Raw genomic sequence first — 17,883 nt, 5'->3', positions numbered from 1 at the left:
CACATGACAAGGACCCATTGGCCAGATTCAGCCCGTGTGGCTTGTGTGTTGGACATATGTGATTTAACCCCTTCCCACCCCACTGTTGGGGGTGGGAGGAACTGCCTTATCATGTGACCATTGGGACTGGCTGTCACAGTGGTCACATGATCGGAAACTGGTTCTACTGGCTCCTGATCAGGTGGGAAGCTATGACAGTTTGGTCGCTGTGCTGGGCGTGTGCTCCCAGGTCAGAAATCTCAGCCATCCATGAACACATATGTGCAGCATGTAGGCATAAAGTCCACCCTCTCTGCCGCCACACATATTCACTATATTGTCAAAAGTATTGGGACACCTGCCTTTACATGCACATGAACTTTAATGGCATCCCAGTCTTAGTCCGTAGGGTTCAATATTGAGTTGGCCCATCCTTTACAACTATAACAGCTTCAACTCTTCTGGGAAGGCCGTCCACAAGGTTTAGGTGTTTTTGACCATTCTTCCAGAAGCGCATTTGTGAGGTCAGGCACTGAAGTTGGATGAGAAGGCCTGGCTCCCAGTCTCCGCTCTAATTCATCCGAAAGGTGTTCTATCGGGTTGAGGTCAGGACTCTGTGCAGGCCAGTCAAACAGGCTCACCCATGCCTTTATGGACCTTGCAAGTGCTTGGTAATGGAAAAAAGTGTTTTTTTGTCAAAGGACCCGTCTCCTTGCTAGCTGTGTTGTCGGACAGCCATGGAGGGAGGAGGGGCGCCCTGTCCAACGTCACAACTAGCCGTAGAGAAGTAGGAAGATGAGACAAAATAATACAAATGATTTTGTCTTCAGGGAACAGAGCACATTAAAGAGGAACTGCAGTCTGCTCACATAATTTGTAATAAAAACAGCTTTGCCATTTGAAGCTTCCCTCCAACCACTTTGCATATTATTTTATATATACTGGGATTCTGTACTTGCCAAATATGCTGCAGAAATCTCCCTCCACTGAGTCTGGCTACAACCATTTTAACTGTGGGCAGCTGAAGCTGCTGCCTGTTCACTTCCTGGATTTACACAGAGGCACACCTCCAGCTCTGCAGCCTTGCAGCTCTCATTGGCCCTCTTATGACTCATCCCCTTCCCTTCCTGGCAAATGAGAGTATGGGTGAGAGCTGTGCATGATGTCATAAGCCTAGGCTAATGACCAGACAAGAAACAGAAAGTTGGCTGTATAAGGCATTTACTGGCAGAATACATTTAATTTTTTACTATCCAAAGTTAAAACAACAACAAGGGCAGAAGATTTAATAGATGGAAAGATGAAAAAAATGACTGCAGGTCCGCTTTAACCACTTACGGACCGCCGCACGCCGATATACGTCCTACATTTGAAGAGGAACATCGTTATTATGGCAGCAGCTAGCTGCCAAAACCCCGGTATCCTCTTCTTCGGCCAGCGGTCCGCTTTCCGATAAGAGTGGTCTCTGTGGCGGATTTACCACAAGATCACTTTTATCGGCGGCGGGCGAGGGCCCCCCCCTTCCGCTGCTCTCCAGTGCCCTCCGCTGCTTACCGTAGCTGTCGGCAGCGGCGGAAGCGATCGGATGCTGTCACTAATGTGGTATGGAGACAAGTGAGGGGAAGATGGCCCCCACCCGTCTCCATAACATTGCCGGCCAGAAGTGACGTCAAAAACGTCACTTCCGCCCATAGCTCTTAAAGGGCCATTTCTTACATTACATGTTTACATTCTTTGTAATAGGAATAAAAGTGACACTTTTTTTTTTTTTTTTTTTAAACAGTGTAAAAATAGAAAATAAAAGGTAAAATAAATAAGAAAAAAACATTTTTAAAAACACGCCCTGTCCCGACAAGCTCGTGTGCAGAAGCAAACGCATACGTGAGTAGCGCCTGCATATATAAACGGTGTTCAAACCACACATGGGAGGTATCGCTGCGATCGGTAAAGCAAGAGCAATAATTCTAGCCCTAGACCTCCTCTGTAACTCAAAACATGCAACCTGTAGAATTTTTTAAAGGTCGCCTATGGAGATTTTTAAGGGTAAAAGTTTGTCGCCAATCCACGAGCGGGCGCAATTTTAAAGTGTGACATGTTGGGTATCAATTTACTCGGTGTAGCATTATCTTTCACAATACAAAAAAATTGGGCTAACTTTACTGTTGTCTTATTTTTTAATTCAAAAAAGTGTATTGTTTCCAAAAAAAGTGTGCTTGTAAATACGGTGTGACAGAAAGTATTGCAACGACCGCCATTTTATTCTCTCGGGTGTTAGAAAAAGAAATGTATAATGTTTGGGGGTCCTAAGTAATTTTCTAGCAAAAAAAAAAAATGTTTTTAAGTTGTAAACAACAAATCTCAAATGAGGCTCGGTCCTTAAGTGGTTAATAAACTATATCCCACACAGACATATACACAGACACACAAATAAATGCAGTATAAATTATGAAGTGTGTTCTATTAAATGCAAGAAGTTTAAGTACCTGAACCTGACCTGGCATCGGCCTTTTGTAGTCCCTGCTGTGAGCTCAGACTGGGAGACATGACTAAAGAAAGTGGAAACTTGACACCATAGCATTAAGAGTTCCTTAAGAAGCTAGGCACAGTACTTCTGATGATGGTGACCACTGTGCAACATGGACTGGATGATCCAGGGGTTGCAGCCCTCTCAAGACTGGGGAATCTCGTGACTGCACAAACAACGAAAAGAACAAGGGGCGAAAATGCCTAGTGCATTATCCCAAGCACTTTATTAAAGGATAATACCAGGCTGACACGTTTCAGGAAACCTGCCTTCTTCATCAGAGCAAACAGTTGCTCTGATGAAGGGGGCATGTCCCCTGAAACATGTCAGCCTGGTATTATCACCCTTTTAAAGCCTAAGGAGTTACATAGTAGGTGAGGTCGAAAAAAGACAAAAGTCCAACCTGTGTGTGTGATTATATGTCAGTATTACATTATATATCCCTGTATGTCGTGGTCTTTCAGGTGCTTATCTAATAGTTTCTTTAAACTATCAATGCCCCCCCGCTGAGACCACCGCCTGTGGAAGGGAATTCCACATCCTTGCCGCTCCAGTTCTGCAATGGGCTTGCTTCTGGTTCCTGGGTTTTATACAACGCTACGATTCACACTGGTATTGTAAATATATTGTGTATCTTTCATCCTCTATTAAAGTAATTGGGCTAATTCACTAGACATTTGCGCCCTTTGTTCCTATTTGGTTCAGAGTGGAAGAGGCAGAATCAGCACAAGGAGCCAATTGGTTGGGCTGCAGTGCAGGGAGTATGCCGATAGGAGGAGAGATCAGAGATGAGATCATCAGTCTGCTGTTTCCCCTTTAACTGTGAGGTGACAGATTGAGGAGGGGACAAGCCCTTGAAGTGTCATGGAACTGCAGCAGAGAGAAATCAGGCCTCCTGCCCTGCCAGACAGTACTGTGCTGTGAGGCGGAGCTGTGTAAATCCCAGGACTGGATGGGCAGAAAGACAACTCCTTTGGCAGGTGGCTTCTCCCATATATGCAGTTCATCTGTGTATTTATTTATCTGCCAGGAGTTCAGTTTTAATATACATGGTAATTATTCCATGGAGGTGAGCCTACTGTCATCGTCTTCTTGGCACCATTCATTCCTGACATCTCCATTACTGCAGGTCGTATTTCTCATCTCCTGCGCACAACCTGCTCTATATTCTGGGTAATTGTGAGTACGCCCCTCTGCTGCCAATAACCTCTGATCAGAAAGCTATTAGCACACTACTCTCTAGGGGGGAGCCATCGGATGCCGCATTGTCGCTGGGACAACTGTGTAGAGTTTGGGGGGACGTGGGGGGGGGGGCTCAAACCGAGTCACTACTTCACATAGAGGCTGAAGATCTTTTCCTAAAACCAAAACACTGCAAATATCATTGTGAGGTGCCCAGGGGGAGTTTTATGTACATAGAGGAATACATTGTTTTATTGTCCACTAAAAATGAGAAGGGTGGGAGGGAATAAGGGCACCGGACCAAGATACCAATCAGGGGCCACCTCGGACTGCAGAGGGCGACGTTAAGTGCTCCTTTTGTGGAAAAATTTTAATAAAAGAAAGGGTTTCCTTATTTTTGGTACAGCAGAGGAAAATAAATCCACACTGATTTAACGGAAACCTGCACTTGAATATACAGTGCCTAGAAAAAGTATTCATACCCCTTGAAATTTTACCCATTTTGTCATGTTATAACCAAAAATGTAAATGTATTTTATTGGGATTTTATGTGATACACCAACACAAAGTGGCACATAATTGTGAAGTGGATGAAAAATAATAATTGGTTTTTGATTTTTTTTTACAAATACATATATGAAAAGTGTGGGGTACATTTGTATTCAGCCCACTTTACTCCGACACCCCTAACTAAAATCTAGTGGAACCAATTGCCTTCAGAAGTCTCCTAATTAGTAAATAGAGTCCACCTGTGTGTAATTTAATCTCAGTATAAATACAGCTGTTCTCTGAAGCCCTCAGAGGTTTGTTAGAGAACCTTAGTGAACAAACAGCATCATGAAGGCCAAGGAACACACCAGACAGGTCAGGGATAAAGTTGTGGAGAAGTTTAAAGCAGGGGTAGGTCATAAAAACATATCCCAAGCTTTGAACATCTCACGGAGCTCTGTTCAATCCGTCATCCGAAAATGGAAAGGCTATGGTACAACTGCAAACCTACCAAGACATGGCCGTCCACCTAAACTGACCGGCCGGGCAAGGAGAGCATTCATCAGAGAAGCAGCCAAGAGGTCCATGGTGACTCTGGAGGAGCTGCAGAGATCCACAGCTCAGGTAGAAGAATCTGTCCACAGGACAACTATTAGTCGTGCTCTCCACAAATTTGTCCTTTATGGAAGAGTGACAAGAAGAAAGACATTGGTGAAAGAAAGTCATAAGAAGTCCTGTTTGTAGTTTGTGAGAAGCCATGTGGAGGACACAACAAACATGTGGAAGAAGGTGCTCTGGTCAGATGAGACCAAAATTCAAATTTTTGGCCTAAAAGCAAAAACTCTATGTGTGGCGGAAAACTAACACTGCACATCACCCTGAACACACCATCCCCACTGTGAAACATGGTGGTGGCAGCATCATGTTGTGGGGATGCTTTTTTTCAGCAGGGACAGAGAAGCTGGTCAGAGTTGATGGGAAGATGGATGGAGCCAAATACAGGGCAATCTTAGAAGAAAACCTGTTAGAGTCTCCAAAAGACTTGAGACTGGGGCGGAGGTTCACCTTCCAGCAGGACAACGACCCGAAACATACAGCCAGAGCTACAATGGAATGGTTTAGATCAAAGAACATTCATGTGTAAAGCCTCGTACACACGGTACAATTGTTGGCCAACCGAGCACCTGATCTTTGTCAAAAGGGCACGTGCCAGGATCTTGTCTTGCATACTAACGTTACACAATTGTCATGCCACAAACACGAACGTAGTGACGTACTACGAAGAATTTCAGCTCTTGAGCGCCACCCTTTGGGCCCCTTCTGCTAATTTTGTGTTTGGTGAGCATTGATTCCGAGCATGCGTGTTTGTACTTTCCACTTTTGTGTGACGGACTTGTGTTTGCGATTTGTGATTGCCTGGGAATCCAGGCGGATGTCATGGACCAAATATGTTTATGATCATATTCGGTCCATGGCTTCACCCAGAATGCCCACCTGATTGATTACAAAGACCAGCCAGCTAGTGCCAGGAACAAGGTCATCCAGCGCACACGGCAAAAATTCCAAACTTTGCCCCCTCGCCCATTTACAATGTGCAAGCTTAGGGGATCCTTCACCTAGCAGTCACTTGCTTGTCAAAATCACTGTCGCTGTCACTACTCCTGTTAGCCTTGCAACAGAAGGAACGGGGCCCCAGTAAACCATTTTGCCCAAGGCAGCCGTCCCTCCCCCGCACCCCTTGTCCCAGTCCTGAAGCCAGCCATGTATCTATCATATCGGGGTAGTGCTACTCCTGCTAAATGACAGACGACTGGGTACGATCACTGACACTAGCATATTCAAAAAAGCAGTGAATCCGACATTCATCAGACATTCACTGCAAGTGAATCTTCTAGGTCAGGGGTCTCTAAACTTTCTAAACACGGGGCTAGTTTACTGTCCTTCAGACTTCAGGGGGGCCGGAATGTAGCGATTGAGAGTAGAAAAGGTCCCCGACATCAGCGGGAAAAACAATGACCCATCTTTGGTATTGGTGGGAAGAATTGTGCCTCAATGTTGGTGTCAGTGGGAGGAAGTGGTGGGTGTCAGATGCCCCATTGTTGGTATCATTGAATGAAATAGTGCCCCAAGGGCCGGATACCAGCTTGCAAAGGGCCACATCTGGCTCCTGGGCCGCAGTTTGGAGACCACCGTTCTACATACATGTGTTTTAAATAACACCAGCAGTGTATAGTGAAAGTCCCATCTTCAGCTTTATAAATATACTCCAAGATATTGAAGCCAGGGGATGGACATGACAAGCAATACATTCGTGTTTTTAGATGGTCAGCAGTGGGTTTCAGTAAAGTAGAACTATGGCCTCCCATTAAACTAAAAAATAAACAAAAAAACAAACTACACACACATATACACTGTATATATATATATATATATATATATATATATATATATATATATATATATATATATATATATATATATATATATATATATATATATAGTAGCCTGTTAAACCTGAGCGAAATCCATCTAATGCAGCTGTAGTGGCAACAATGCTGCACCGTTCCTGAATTTAGAGTTGAGTTGTCACCCTCATGTAGGCTATGTCTGCTTGAGATGTTGTAGGGGTGTAGTTATAAGCATTGTCACTGTTGAAATGGAAGCCTGTAGCCTGTCAATCCTCACCTGGCCACACCTAGTCCCACCCGCTGCTTTCTGGATTGACGGCACTGCCTCTTGCTGCAACCCTCCCACTGTGAGCTGCAGTGTCTGTAAGGGGGAGTGTATGAGACACAAACAAAGGAGGATATGGCTCAGTTTTTTGGGCTTGTGCATAACTGGATTTAGAATTTTTTTAGACCAGGCTTCCTAAACCCAATTTTCAAGGGTGGAAACCTTGAAAAAAACTTTCTGGTCTCAGGGAATCGTAGCTAATATTTATTATATATTGTATCTACAGGATTGTATGTTTTTAGTCAGTGGGTGGATTCTCTCTTTTACAGAGAGCTAAAAAGATAATTAGTTAGTATCAATGGCAACTTATCTAAGAGATAGAAATTACTCCTTGGCTCAGGAACCCCTACCAACCTCTGAAGGAACCGTAGGGTTCCATAGAACCCCGGTTCAGAAAGGCTTACGCTGCCATACAGGATCATTTGATTGTACTTTAAGCAAGTTCAATAGATCACTTCAGTAAAACAATATTCTGCCTTTCCATTCCTCCGGGCTGCAGTGAACAGGGCTCCTCCAAGTCTCTTTTCTGAAACATTTGGCTTAGGATTCTCCGTAGCCGAGTGCAGCCAGCCAAACTTTAAAACTAGGCCAAGTCACGCTTCAGTGACACTTCCACAAGGTTTGAGATCCTCCAATGTGAACGGAACTGGAACTGCACGAACCCAAAAATATAAAAACCCATCCATTTGTTCCCCCCACAGATCTTCTAATTGTATACACATTCATCTGAGGGAAGGAGAAGGTTATTATATGAAGCAAGTCTTCCGTGTGACTGCATTTAATACTCTCCTAAACACGTTTCAGTAATTTTAGAAAGCAGCTGTATTTTCAGACATACAATTGTTTTCCCCCCTAATGTTTGAAAATGACATCCTATCCACAATGCTAATTTATGGGTATAATGTTAAGAGTGATCGGCACAAATGGTCAGATAGCTTGATAATCATGTTGACTGTTTATTGAATAAAATACAGCCAACACGTTTCGGGAGACGGCCTTTGCTTCTTCAGGGCTTAAACAAATGGCAAATATCATGCTGACTATTTGTGCCAAGTGCCACTAACTTTATACCCAAAAACAGATTCTATTGAATGGCTCTGTCAGGACCTGGATCTGAATCTGCAACCTCAGCTGTGTCTGGCAGAATCTCTTCTTGCTGAGCCACCTGAGATGCTGGACAGTTCCCCGTCTGGTTTCTTAAACATCCTTGCCTTGTGTCTCGTTTTTCTTGAACCCTTTGCTCCTCCCATGAACTTTCTACTTAAGCCGTGCCTTTGCACTTCCTTTTGCCAGGTTATTGTGCTCTCTTTAACCAATATCTTGCTCTTGTCACACCTGCTGCAGTCCATATCTCCGCTACCACTCATGACTGACCTCTGGATTGTTCCTAGACCTTCCTTCTGCTTGATCCCAAACTGCAATCACTTATTACCAACTTTTGGCTTGTTTACCGACTACGCTTCTGTTTGATCCTTACCTGCTATATCTGCTACTGGACTCCGGCTTGCCCACCTCCTGGTGGCATGATCCTGAGGACTGTGACCTGGTACTAAAATGCAAAACGCCCAAACATCATCTCATCCATCAGGAACTCTGCTGAATACCGGTTAGTGCGTAGACTTTGCACCTTGGGTGAGCCCACGTCATCCACCAGGGTAACCTGCTTGTACACCTATCCAGCTGGTCGGTGGAAGCCTCTCTACTGCCATAGCTACTGGTCTCTGAGTCTGACCCTTGACTGTGACAGGCTCAAGCACCACTATTGGAGAGGCAACAGCCCAAGACCTCAACTAGGTCACTTTTTTACCATGCCTCATTTAGGGTTCCTCCAGTGGTTTTCAGGGGTTCCCTGAGTTGTGGCTCATTCACCTCTCATTTGATGGTGCCTGCATAGTCCCGGGACCAACACCACTTGGCAAATCCATCCGCATGACACAAAAACAGTCTACTTAGCTGTCATTAGGAGGTGAATTCTTCAAACTAACCAACAAATGTAGGGGCATATTTCCCACCGACCCTCTGATGATATGGTTTTTTCTGGGGCTCCTGGACACCTGAAAATTGTTTTGAGGGTTATGGTAGGGTAAAAAGGTTAAGACAGGATGTTGTAGATCATCCTCTCCAAATGAGCTCAAGCAAGAACTGCACAGGTGCCTGTGGCTTTGTCATCTCTAAGCCGGTATCTCAGTCCAGGATGTAGATGGTGATCCTGGATGATGGTTGAACAAGGAAGCAAAAGCAGGCCAGAAGCAGCTTCTGAACTCTGTACTGCTCCATTAAGGTTGAACTCCTGGATAAGCAAATCATGTCGACATCTCCTTGAATCTCAGTGAGCTCTGTATATTTCTTTCAGATCTGTGCAGTAATCCAGTGTGAGACTTCCTGTAATAAAGACCGCTCACTGCTGCTCTCTCTCCTTGTGCAGGTTGACTGGTCTTGTCTCCGCCCCCCTCCTGTAGTTTCCTGTAGTGGGTGGAGCCTGCTTGGCCCTTCCCGCAGCTCTGCTGTCTCCTTATGCAGGGAGACTTGTCTTGTCTCCACCCCCTCCTGTAGTTTTCTAAAGGCAATCTGTAGTAGTGTGGGAGAGGCCTCGTAAGCTCCACCCAGCTTTGCTCTCTGCACAGGCTATGTACAGCACAGTGATGATGTCACTGCTACATTTACAAGGTAATATCTGGGTTTTAAAACCATTTAGTGCAAAGGATTTATATTCTAACTTAGGGGTCTCCAAACTTTTCAAACAAAGGGTCAGTTTACTGTGCTTCAAACTTTAGGGGGGCCGGACTGTGGCCAGTGGGAGCAGAAAATGACCTGGTGTCAGTGGAAGTAAGCAATGCCCCATCCTCTGTGTCAGTGGGAGGAATGGCCTCCCATCCTCGGTGTCGGCTGGAGGAATAGCCTCCCATCCTCGGTGTCGGTTGGAGGAATAGCCTCCCATCCTCGGTGTCGGTTGGAGGAATAGCCTCCCATCCTCGGTGTCGGTTGGAGGAATAGCCTCCCATCCTCGGTGTCGGTTGGAGGAATAGCCTCCCATCCTCGGTGTCGGTTGGAGGAATAACCTCCCAGCGTCGGTGTCAATCAGATGTTTAACGCAAGCGCCTCCAAAGCCCCCATTGCCTTTGCGGCTGATTTTCTTTTGCTACTGCGGCATTCTCTGCCTCAGAAGCCCGATCATAGGGAATCGGCTTCTGAGGCTTCATTGAATCGCAGCAGAAAAATCACGGCAAGTCTCAGAGGTGCAAGGCAGTTCGCTTCAAACTGCATTCATTGTTCAGGATTTAGCTTGTGTTGGGCGCATTTTCTTGGAAGTTTAGATCATGGAAGCCCCAAGGCGGGAGAGTTCAGTAGAGGTGAGCGGGATTGCGAAATAACAGTGCGCCTGGTTAGCGCCGGGTGAGGGGGGTTCGCTGCGATGGATGACTCATTAGTACAACTCTGGCCTCATGCGGTGCAATAAACAAACCCGCGTCCTGCAGCTTGGAAATTAACAAGGAAAACGCTTCTTTATGACCTCTTGGGGACACGCAGCCTCCGTGTGAATTTAAATATTTATCTTTTTTTTTAAATAATTCATCCGACCGGTTAAATAATTCAGAGTAAACAGCGCGGTGAAATGTTACTCAAGTACAGCCGTCTGCGGAAAACGCCTCCCCGCCGCTTCTCTCACTCCGCTCACCAGCCTGTGCGTCAGACACCCGGCTTCCGCGGCACGAGATCGCAGAGGGAGGGATGCGTATTTAAAGGGCTCATCCCATTCCTCCCCCAACTTCTTCACGACTGAAAGATTATAGGTGTCCTTGATTGCAAAATACAGGATTTCATGCCATCACTCACTGAATAGTCCTACCTAGTGTTTATATTTATCCTGCACTCTCTGCTCTCGATTAACCTCTTAACCGCTCACGTAGCGTATATGTGCGGTGGTAAAGAAGGCGGGCTTTAAAGCGGTATTAAACCCCAAAGCAAACATTTATTATATTGCAGCTTACCAATTCTTAGATGTGATGGCTGCATTAGTTTTCTTTGTTTTAACGCCTTCGCGCCTAAGGGTAAAACAAATCTTAAAGTGATACTAAAGGATCGTTTTTTTATTTATTTTAAATAACAAAACATGTCATACTTACCTCCACTGTGCAGCTCGTTTTGCACAGAGTGGCCCCGAACATCCATTTCTGGGGGCCCTCGGCAGCTCTTGCGGCTCCTCCCCACATTAGATAACCGCCTTGGAGAAGCGCTCTCCCGAGGGGGTTACCTTGCGGGCGCGCTCTCTAGTCCAGCGTTCAGCGTCCATAGAGGCCGAATGCAGGACTCGGCCCTGCCCTCCGGCGCCCAGGTCATTGGATTTTGATTGACTTCAATGGAGTGCAATACCGCATGCGGCCAGAGGCGGGGGGGGGGGCGCCGGAGGGCCTTGGAAACGGCCGAAAAGGCTGACCTCAGCAAACCTCGGAAAGACTTCCTACCCGAGATTTGCCGAGGTCAGCCGTGCTGTATTCAGGCCTTTCCATGCATTTCTGAAGTGACGTTCGGCTCTGCTCGGCTCCGGCGCCCCCCCCCACCTCAGGCCAAAAGCGGTACTGCACACCGCTTTGGCCTGAATCGTGCTCGTTTTGTGAGACAACACTCGCAAACCGAGTTACGTTTTTTAAAAATACAGTGCTCGTATTGCGAAACGCTTGTTGACCGCATTGCTCGCAATCCGAGGTTCCAATGTATTTGCAAAAAGAAAATGATTGCAGCCACTACATCATCGAATGATTGATAAGCTGCAATATATTACATTTTTGGTTTCGGGTTTAATACCGCTTTAACACCAAAATGGCGCACATGTGTGTCAATGGGCGGCCTACGTTTCTGTGCTGAGAACACGTTCACTGCTCGCTCCCAACACAGCACAGACAGCTCCTGGTCTCTAGTGATGATCGGGAGCCAGCAATACCGCCTCCTGATCATGTGACCACACTGTCACAGCCAATCACAGTGGTTGTGTGATCGGGGCAGACCCTTCCCACCCTCCTAGGCGTAATAGCCCAGTTAGCCCTCGTTCACACCAATGCGATTTGTCATGCGATTTGATAGTTCAAAAATTGGCAGGACAAGTTGTACCCTACTTTTGGCAATTGTTGCGGCTCAAGCCGCAGCAACTTTGAAAAAAAAAGTTTCCTGCACTACTTTTATACAATTTCATTGCAACTTGCATTGACTTCTGTTAAATGAAGTTGCAAACCAAAATTAAATCGTTGATCCAAAAATAGAAAAATAAAAAAAAATTGCAATGATCTGCGGCTTTGGAATTGTGCTGAAGTAAGGCGACTTCAAAGCTGCACTGGTTTGAACCAGGGCTTAAAAAGGAAAAAAGTGGGCTGGGTGGGAAGGGGTTACGAATGAACAGAGTGATGTCAGCAAAACTAATTTGACAGCAAAACAGCCCAGTTTCACAGTTTCTTAGGTGAAAATGGGATTTTTTTTTCCTTTGCTTAGAGCAGCAATGGTCAACTCACTATATCTAGGAGGGTCTCAAGTAGAGCCAATGACATCACCAAAAGGGCCACACATTGGGGTATTTATATAAAATAAATCTATGTGTCCTATGTACATTTGTTCTGTGCAAATTGGGGCAACATTGAATGTTATTACGCTTTTTTCTCTCCTGGTCGAATGTTACTCATTTACACAAAATAGCATTGAACCAGGAAAATACCACATTATGGCCTCTAGATGGAGTTGATGATCATAGAAAAAAAAAGTACTTATTAACCGTAATTGTCAGCTCCATCTAGCGGGATTGACCAAGAAAAAAATACCCCCTAGATGGGACTTTAATAGACCACCAACACTGGATGAGTATAAAAAACAATTTATTACATAAATGTAGAACAATCAGACAGCTGAGCGAATAGAAATATAAAAAAAACGTAAAACGTCTAGTAGTGCATATTACAAACATGGCAAAAAGCAAACAGAATACAAAAATGGCACTGATACTCTCCAATGGGTAAATGCCCTGATACCCGACGCGTTTCCTTTTTTTTTACACCATCAGGGCTACAGAACCGCTGATGAAGGTGTAAAAAAACTGAAACGCGTCGGGTATCAGGGCATTTACGATTGGAGAGTATCAGTGCCATTTTTGTATTCTGTTTGCTTTTTGTGTTTTGCCATGTTTGTAATATGCACTACTAGACGTTTTACGTCTTTTTATATTTCTAATTGTTCTACATTTATGCAATAAATTGTTTTTTATACTCATCCAGTGTTGGTGGTCTATTAAAGTCCCATCTAGGGGGTATTTTTTTCTTGGTCTGTCTAATTAGGGATGGGACCACCACACTTCTCTGTTTGACATGATGGAAGCCTCTCTTTTTTTCCATCTAGCGGGATTGGACACAGCGGGAGCTGCGGCCTCCTGCGATTGTTCAGGGAAATGACAAAACGGTGGTCTGCTTATGTAAACAAGGCAGACCCGTCATTCTGTCACAGAGGAAGAGAGAGATCTGTGATTCCTAGTAATCAGGAACACTGATCTCTCTCTCTGTCTAGTGTCAGCATCCAGCACACAGTTGGTAAACACTCCCAGGGAACACATTAACCCTTTGATTGCCCCTGATGTTAACCCCCTCCCTGCCAGTGACATTTATACAGTGTAAGTGCATTTTTTTTTTTTTTTAGAAATGATCACTGTATTGGTGTCACTGGTCCCCAAAAAGTGTCACTTAGTGTCCAATTTATCTGCTGCAATGTCGCAGTCTCGCAAAAAAAAAAAAAAAATCCCTTAATCTATTCCATAGTTTGTAGACACAATAATTTTTGCACAAACCAATCAATATACGCTAATTGCCATTACTAGCATAAAAAGAAATGATAAAAAAAAAAAATTCCAGCATGTATACACCATAGTTTGTAGACGTTAGGACTTTCCTGCAAATCAAACCAATAAATATACACTCATTGGGATATTTATTTTATTTCTTTTTAATTTGTTTTTACAAAAGACTTGTAGCAGAATACATTTTGGCCTAAATTTATGAAAATTTTTTTTTGCATATGTTTTATAGCAGAAAGTAAAAAAAAATTTTTTTTTTCTAAATTTTCCATATTTTTTCTTTTATATAATTAAAAAAAAAAAAAAAAAAAAAAATGGTGATCAAATACCATCAAAAGAAAGCTCTATTTGTGTAATTAAAAAAAAAATGATATACATTTCATTTAGGCATGACCGCGCAATTGCCAGTTATAATAGCACAGTGCTGAATAGCAAAAAAATGACCTGGTCATGAAGGGGGGGGGGGGGGGGGGGTAAAACCTTAGGGCCGAAATGGTTAATATGCAAAAAAAAGATTTGTACAAATACCTTGATGTGCTTCACTCCACAACTGACCAGCTTGTTGGGTTGGTAGAGATCCCAGGAGATGTCAAAGATCTGAAATAAAATGATACGTGTGATCACAGATACAATACAAAGTATTTCCTATGTAAAGAATACATTGTTACAAATAATCTGTACAATACAAATTTAGCATTTCTGCACAGACAGCATGGAAGAGATTCACCTTACTGGAGGTAATAGACAAGCCGATCGTCAGAGCCCAGAGCAGGGTGTGCAGTCTCTGGTTTTAAAGGGACACGATCGTCTTATTTTTACCAACTACGAAATGTTCTTATTTTGTACCATTTTGTCTGGTAAAACCAATTACAAGTTTAAATCAGTATTTTTTTTTTTTTTGCTAGAAAATTACTTAGAACCCCCAAACAGTATACAGATTTCTCATTTAACTTAAAAAAAAAAAAAAAAAAAAAAAAAAGCCTTTCAGGGGGAAAAAAAAAATTAAAAATCCCCTTAAGCCTGAGAGACAGAAGTAATGTCAGATGGTGCTCCGGTCATCCAAGGGCATAGAGCCGAGTGGGGGGCCATCTTGCCCTCCGCTTTTTTGGTTCTATAGACTTCAATAGAAATGCACCAAATCCACCAAAAATGCAAGCACTGTGTTTTTTGATGCATTTTTGATGCGTTTCTGCTGCGGTTTGTTTTTCATCTGTAATAGTAATAAGGAGAGCCGGCAAAACTGCAATCCTTGAAGTGTCGTTTATTGGTACATCAGAGTGACAACAAAACAATAAAGCTGACGCGTTTCGGCAATAGCCTTAGTCGTAGCTAGTTTGAAACACCTGTTTTTCACCTGCAAGACAACAAAACCTTCTCTTAACAGCAAACTTCCTAAAAACACAAAACGCATCAAAAAACGCATGCTCAAAAACACACAACGCACTAGAAAAAAGAAACGCATCAATCGCAGCACACATGGGTGTGAACCTAGCCTTACAGCAAACAGTTTTTTGGGGTTTTTACATAAAGTTTTTACATAGAAGAAAAGTTGATCATTGCAAGCAGTGTTAAATGGTTTGCTTCATCTCAACTGTTACATCTGCAGGACAGCTTGTTCTTTAAAAAAAGAAAAAAAAAAAACGGACCAGTTACTGGCTGGATCACAAATACAAAGAAAAAATACATAAAAAAGAAAAAACTAATGCAGCCATCACATCTAAGAATTGGTAAGCTGTGATTTAATGTATGTTCGCATTTGTGTTTCATACCACTTTACATATACAATGGACATTCTTTTTTAAATATTTGTTTGGGAAATTGCGAACATATACCTGTTGATTAGAGGGGAGCTTGGGTATGTTCAGATGCTCTGCCGAGGTTTTTTTTTTTTTCTTTTTGCGATTCCTGTTAGGAATGAGCTCAGACGTGTTCATAACTCGGTCACCAGGAAGCTGCCGCTGTACCTGGCCAATCAAAACTGGCTGAGGTATTCCCTGCCCTGTAGCTGCACATATACCCAGCCCTTGGCTGCCAGGGCAAGGAAAGCCTTGGCCACTTATGAAAGGCACAGATGACAGCTTTCTGGCAGGATCATTCAGATGGGTTCAGATTGGGAACTGAACATACTTTAGCTCATTCCTACTTCCTGTGATAGGATGACAACCTTATCCGCAGGCTTCCAATTAGGGTTGCCACCTGTTCAGGATTCACCCGGACAGTCCGGGTTTCGGGCAGACTGATACCCGGACACAGTATTCAGACTGGACTGTGGATCCCCAAGAAACCACTTTAACTGTGGCTCACACACAAATCTGTTGCCATCAGGGAGCTGCGGGAGGCTGTCTGGGGGCAGATTCTGCATCACTCGGGGCAGGGCGATGATGTCAGCAAGAACTATTTGGCCACACCCACTGTTCGTTGCGGGACGCTATGTGCACCCCATTACAACTCCCCTTGGGGTGTCCCATGCCTGCTGATGGGCACATGTCTGCGCTTTATGTGATAATGACTAAGCCCCTCCCCTTCATGACATTGTCAAAAAGGGGCGGAGCATGTGTGACCTAAAATGATGCCCCCCCCCCCGAAAAAAGTTCTGCGGACACCCAACACCCATGGTGGCAACCCTACTTCTAATGCTGTGGTAGTGTTGTCACCGACTTGTGCTGCTTACACTAGGAATAAAGGACGCCACGCACACACCCAACGATTTACCAATCCACTCCGTATTACAACCAATAACCAACCTCCATGGAAGCTGGCCCTGGCCTGACCATACCGCCCCACCTGCTTTACTGCTCCCTTTTTGCTGTGATCAATAATAAAGCAGAAAAAGTGAGAATGGATGGGCTGGAGCCAGCGATCGCATAAGCTTGTCCCTGGTCTAATTACAGAGTATCCTGAGTTTTAAAGCTGAAATTTGGATAAAGACATACAGTAAAGGGGTTGTAAACCCTCCTGTTTTTTCACCTTAAAGCGGAGTTCCGACTAAAACAAAAAAAAAAAAAAAAAGTCAGCAGCTACAAATACTGCAACTGCTGACTTTTAATAATCGGACACTTACCTGTCCCAGGGTCCAGCGATGCGGGGGAACGAAGCCCCGCTCCTCTCTCCCCTGCTCTCTGCGGCGCCAGGATTGTCACGCAAGCCGCGCACTGTGACTGGCCAGGCAATCATCTGGGACCTGTGTGTGACATGTCCCAGATGATTACGGAGAGGGAGGGGGGGAGAGGTGAACTTACTTCCGGCACCGCGGTTGCGCCAGGAGGAAGTGGGAGGGTTTCTGCTCCCCCACCCCCCCCAAAAAAATAATGACATGCCAATTGTGGCATGTCAGGGGGTTAGCTTCCCTTATAGCGGAAGTTCCATTTTTGGGTGGAACTCCACTTTAATGCATCCTATGCATTAAGGTGAAAAAACACCTGGCAGTCACCGCCCCCCCGTTTTACTTACCTGAGCCCCTTCATCTCTTCTTCGGCGGGGACGCACTGTTCCTCTCTCCACGGGGTCCCGGCTCTTGATTGGATAGATTGATTGCAGCGCAGCCATTGGCTCCCACTGCTGTCAATCAAATCCAATGATGTGGGCGCCGGGGGCGGGGCCGAGTCGGGCGTTCGTGTCTGTGGATGCAAATGCTGGACTCAGGAGCGGAACCGCAAGGTAACCCCCCCGGGAGAGAGCTTCTCCGAGGGGGTTATCTGATGTGGGGAGGAGCCGCGAGAGCCACCAGGGGACCCCAGAAGAGGAGGATCGGGGCCACTCTGTGCAAAACAAGCTGCACAGCGGAGGCAAGTATGATATGTTTGTCGTTTTAAAAAAAAAAAAAACGATCCTTTCGCAGTGTTCGAAAAGTTCTGGTGTGAAACGAACAGGGGTCTGTTCGGCCCATCCCTAGTGGCTACACAAAATATTGACACTTTGTGCCCAATTTGGACATTTTCACTTAGGGGTGTACTGACTTTCGTTGCCAGCGGTTTAGATATTAATGGCTGTGTGTTGAGTTATTTTGAGGGGACAGCAAATGTACACTGTTATACAAGCTGTACACTCACTACTTTACATTGTAGCAAAGTGTCATTTCTTCAGTGTTGTCACATGAAAAGATAGAAGAAAATATTTACAAACATGTGAGGGGTGTACTAACTTTTGTGAGATA

At 44.6% G+C, this 17,883-nt stretch overlaps 1 protein-coding gene across 1 annotated transcript in view; it reads right to left on the bottom strand.

Annotated features, from left to right (window-relative positions):
• The window catches only part of EML5 (EMAP like 5), a 189,068-nt gene that overhangs the window by 161,280 nt on the left and 9,905 nt on the right, over positions 1-17,883 (bottom strand). Inside the window, exon 4 of the mRNA XM_073608920.1 lies at positions 14,259-14,327. Within this exon, the coding sequence (XP_073465021.1) occupies positions 14,259-14,327 (69 nt within the window). The remainder of the gene's footprint in view (positions 1-14,258; positions 14,328-17,883) is intronic.

Source organism: Aquarana catesbeiana, linkage group LG13, assembly GCF_042186555.1.
Source record: "Aquarana catesbeiana isolate 2022-GZ linkage group LG13, ASM4218655v1, whole genome shotgun sequence".
Classification (NCBI taxonomy): domain Eukaryota; kingdom Metazoa; phylum Chordata; class Amphibia; order Anura; family Ranidae; genus Aquarana; species Aquarana catesbeiana.
The sequence above is the reverse complement of the archived record's forward strand: the minus strand, read 5'-3'. Positions and strand labels throughout refer to the sequence as shown.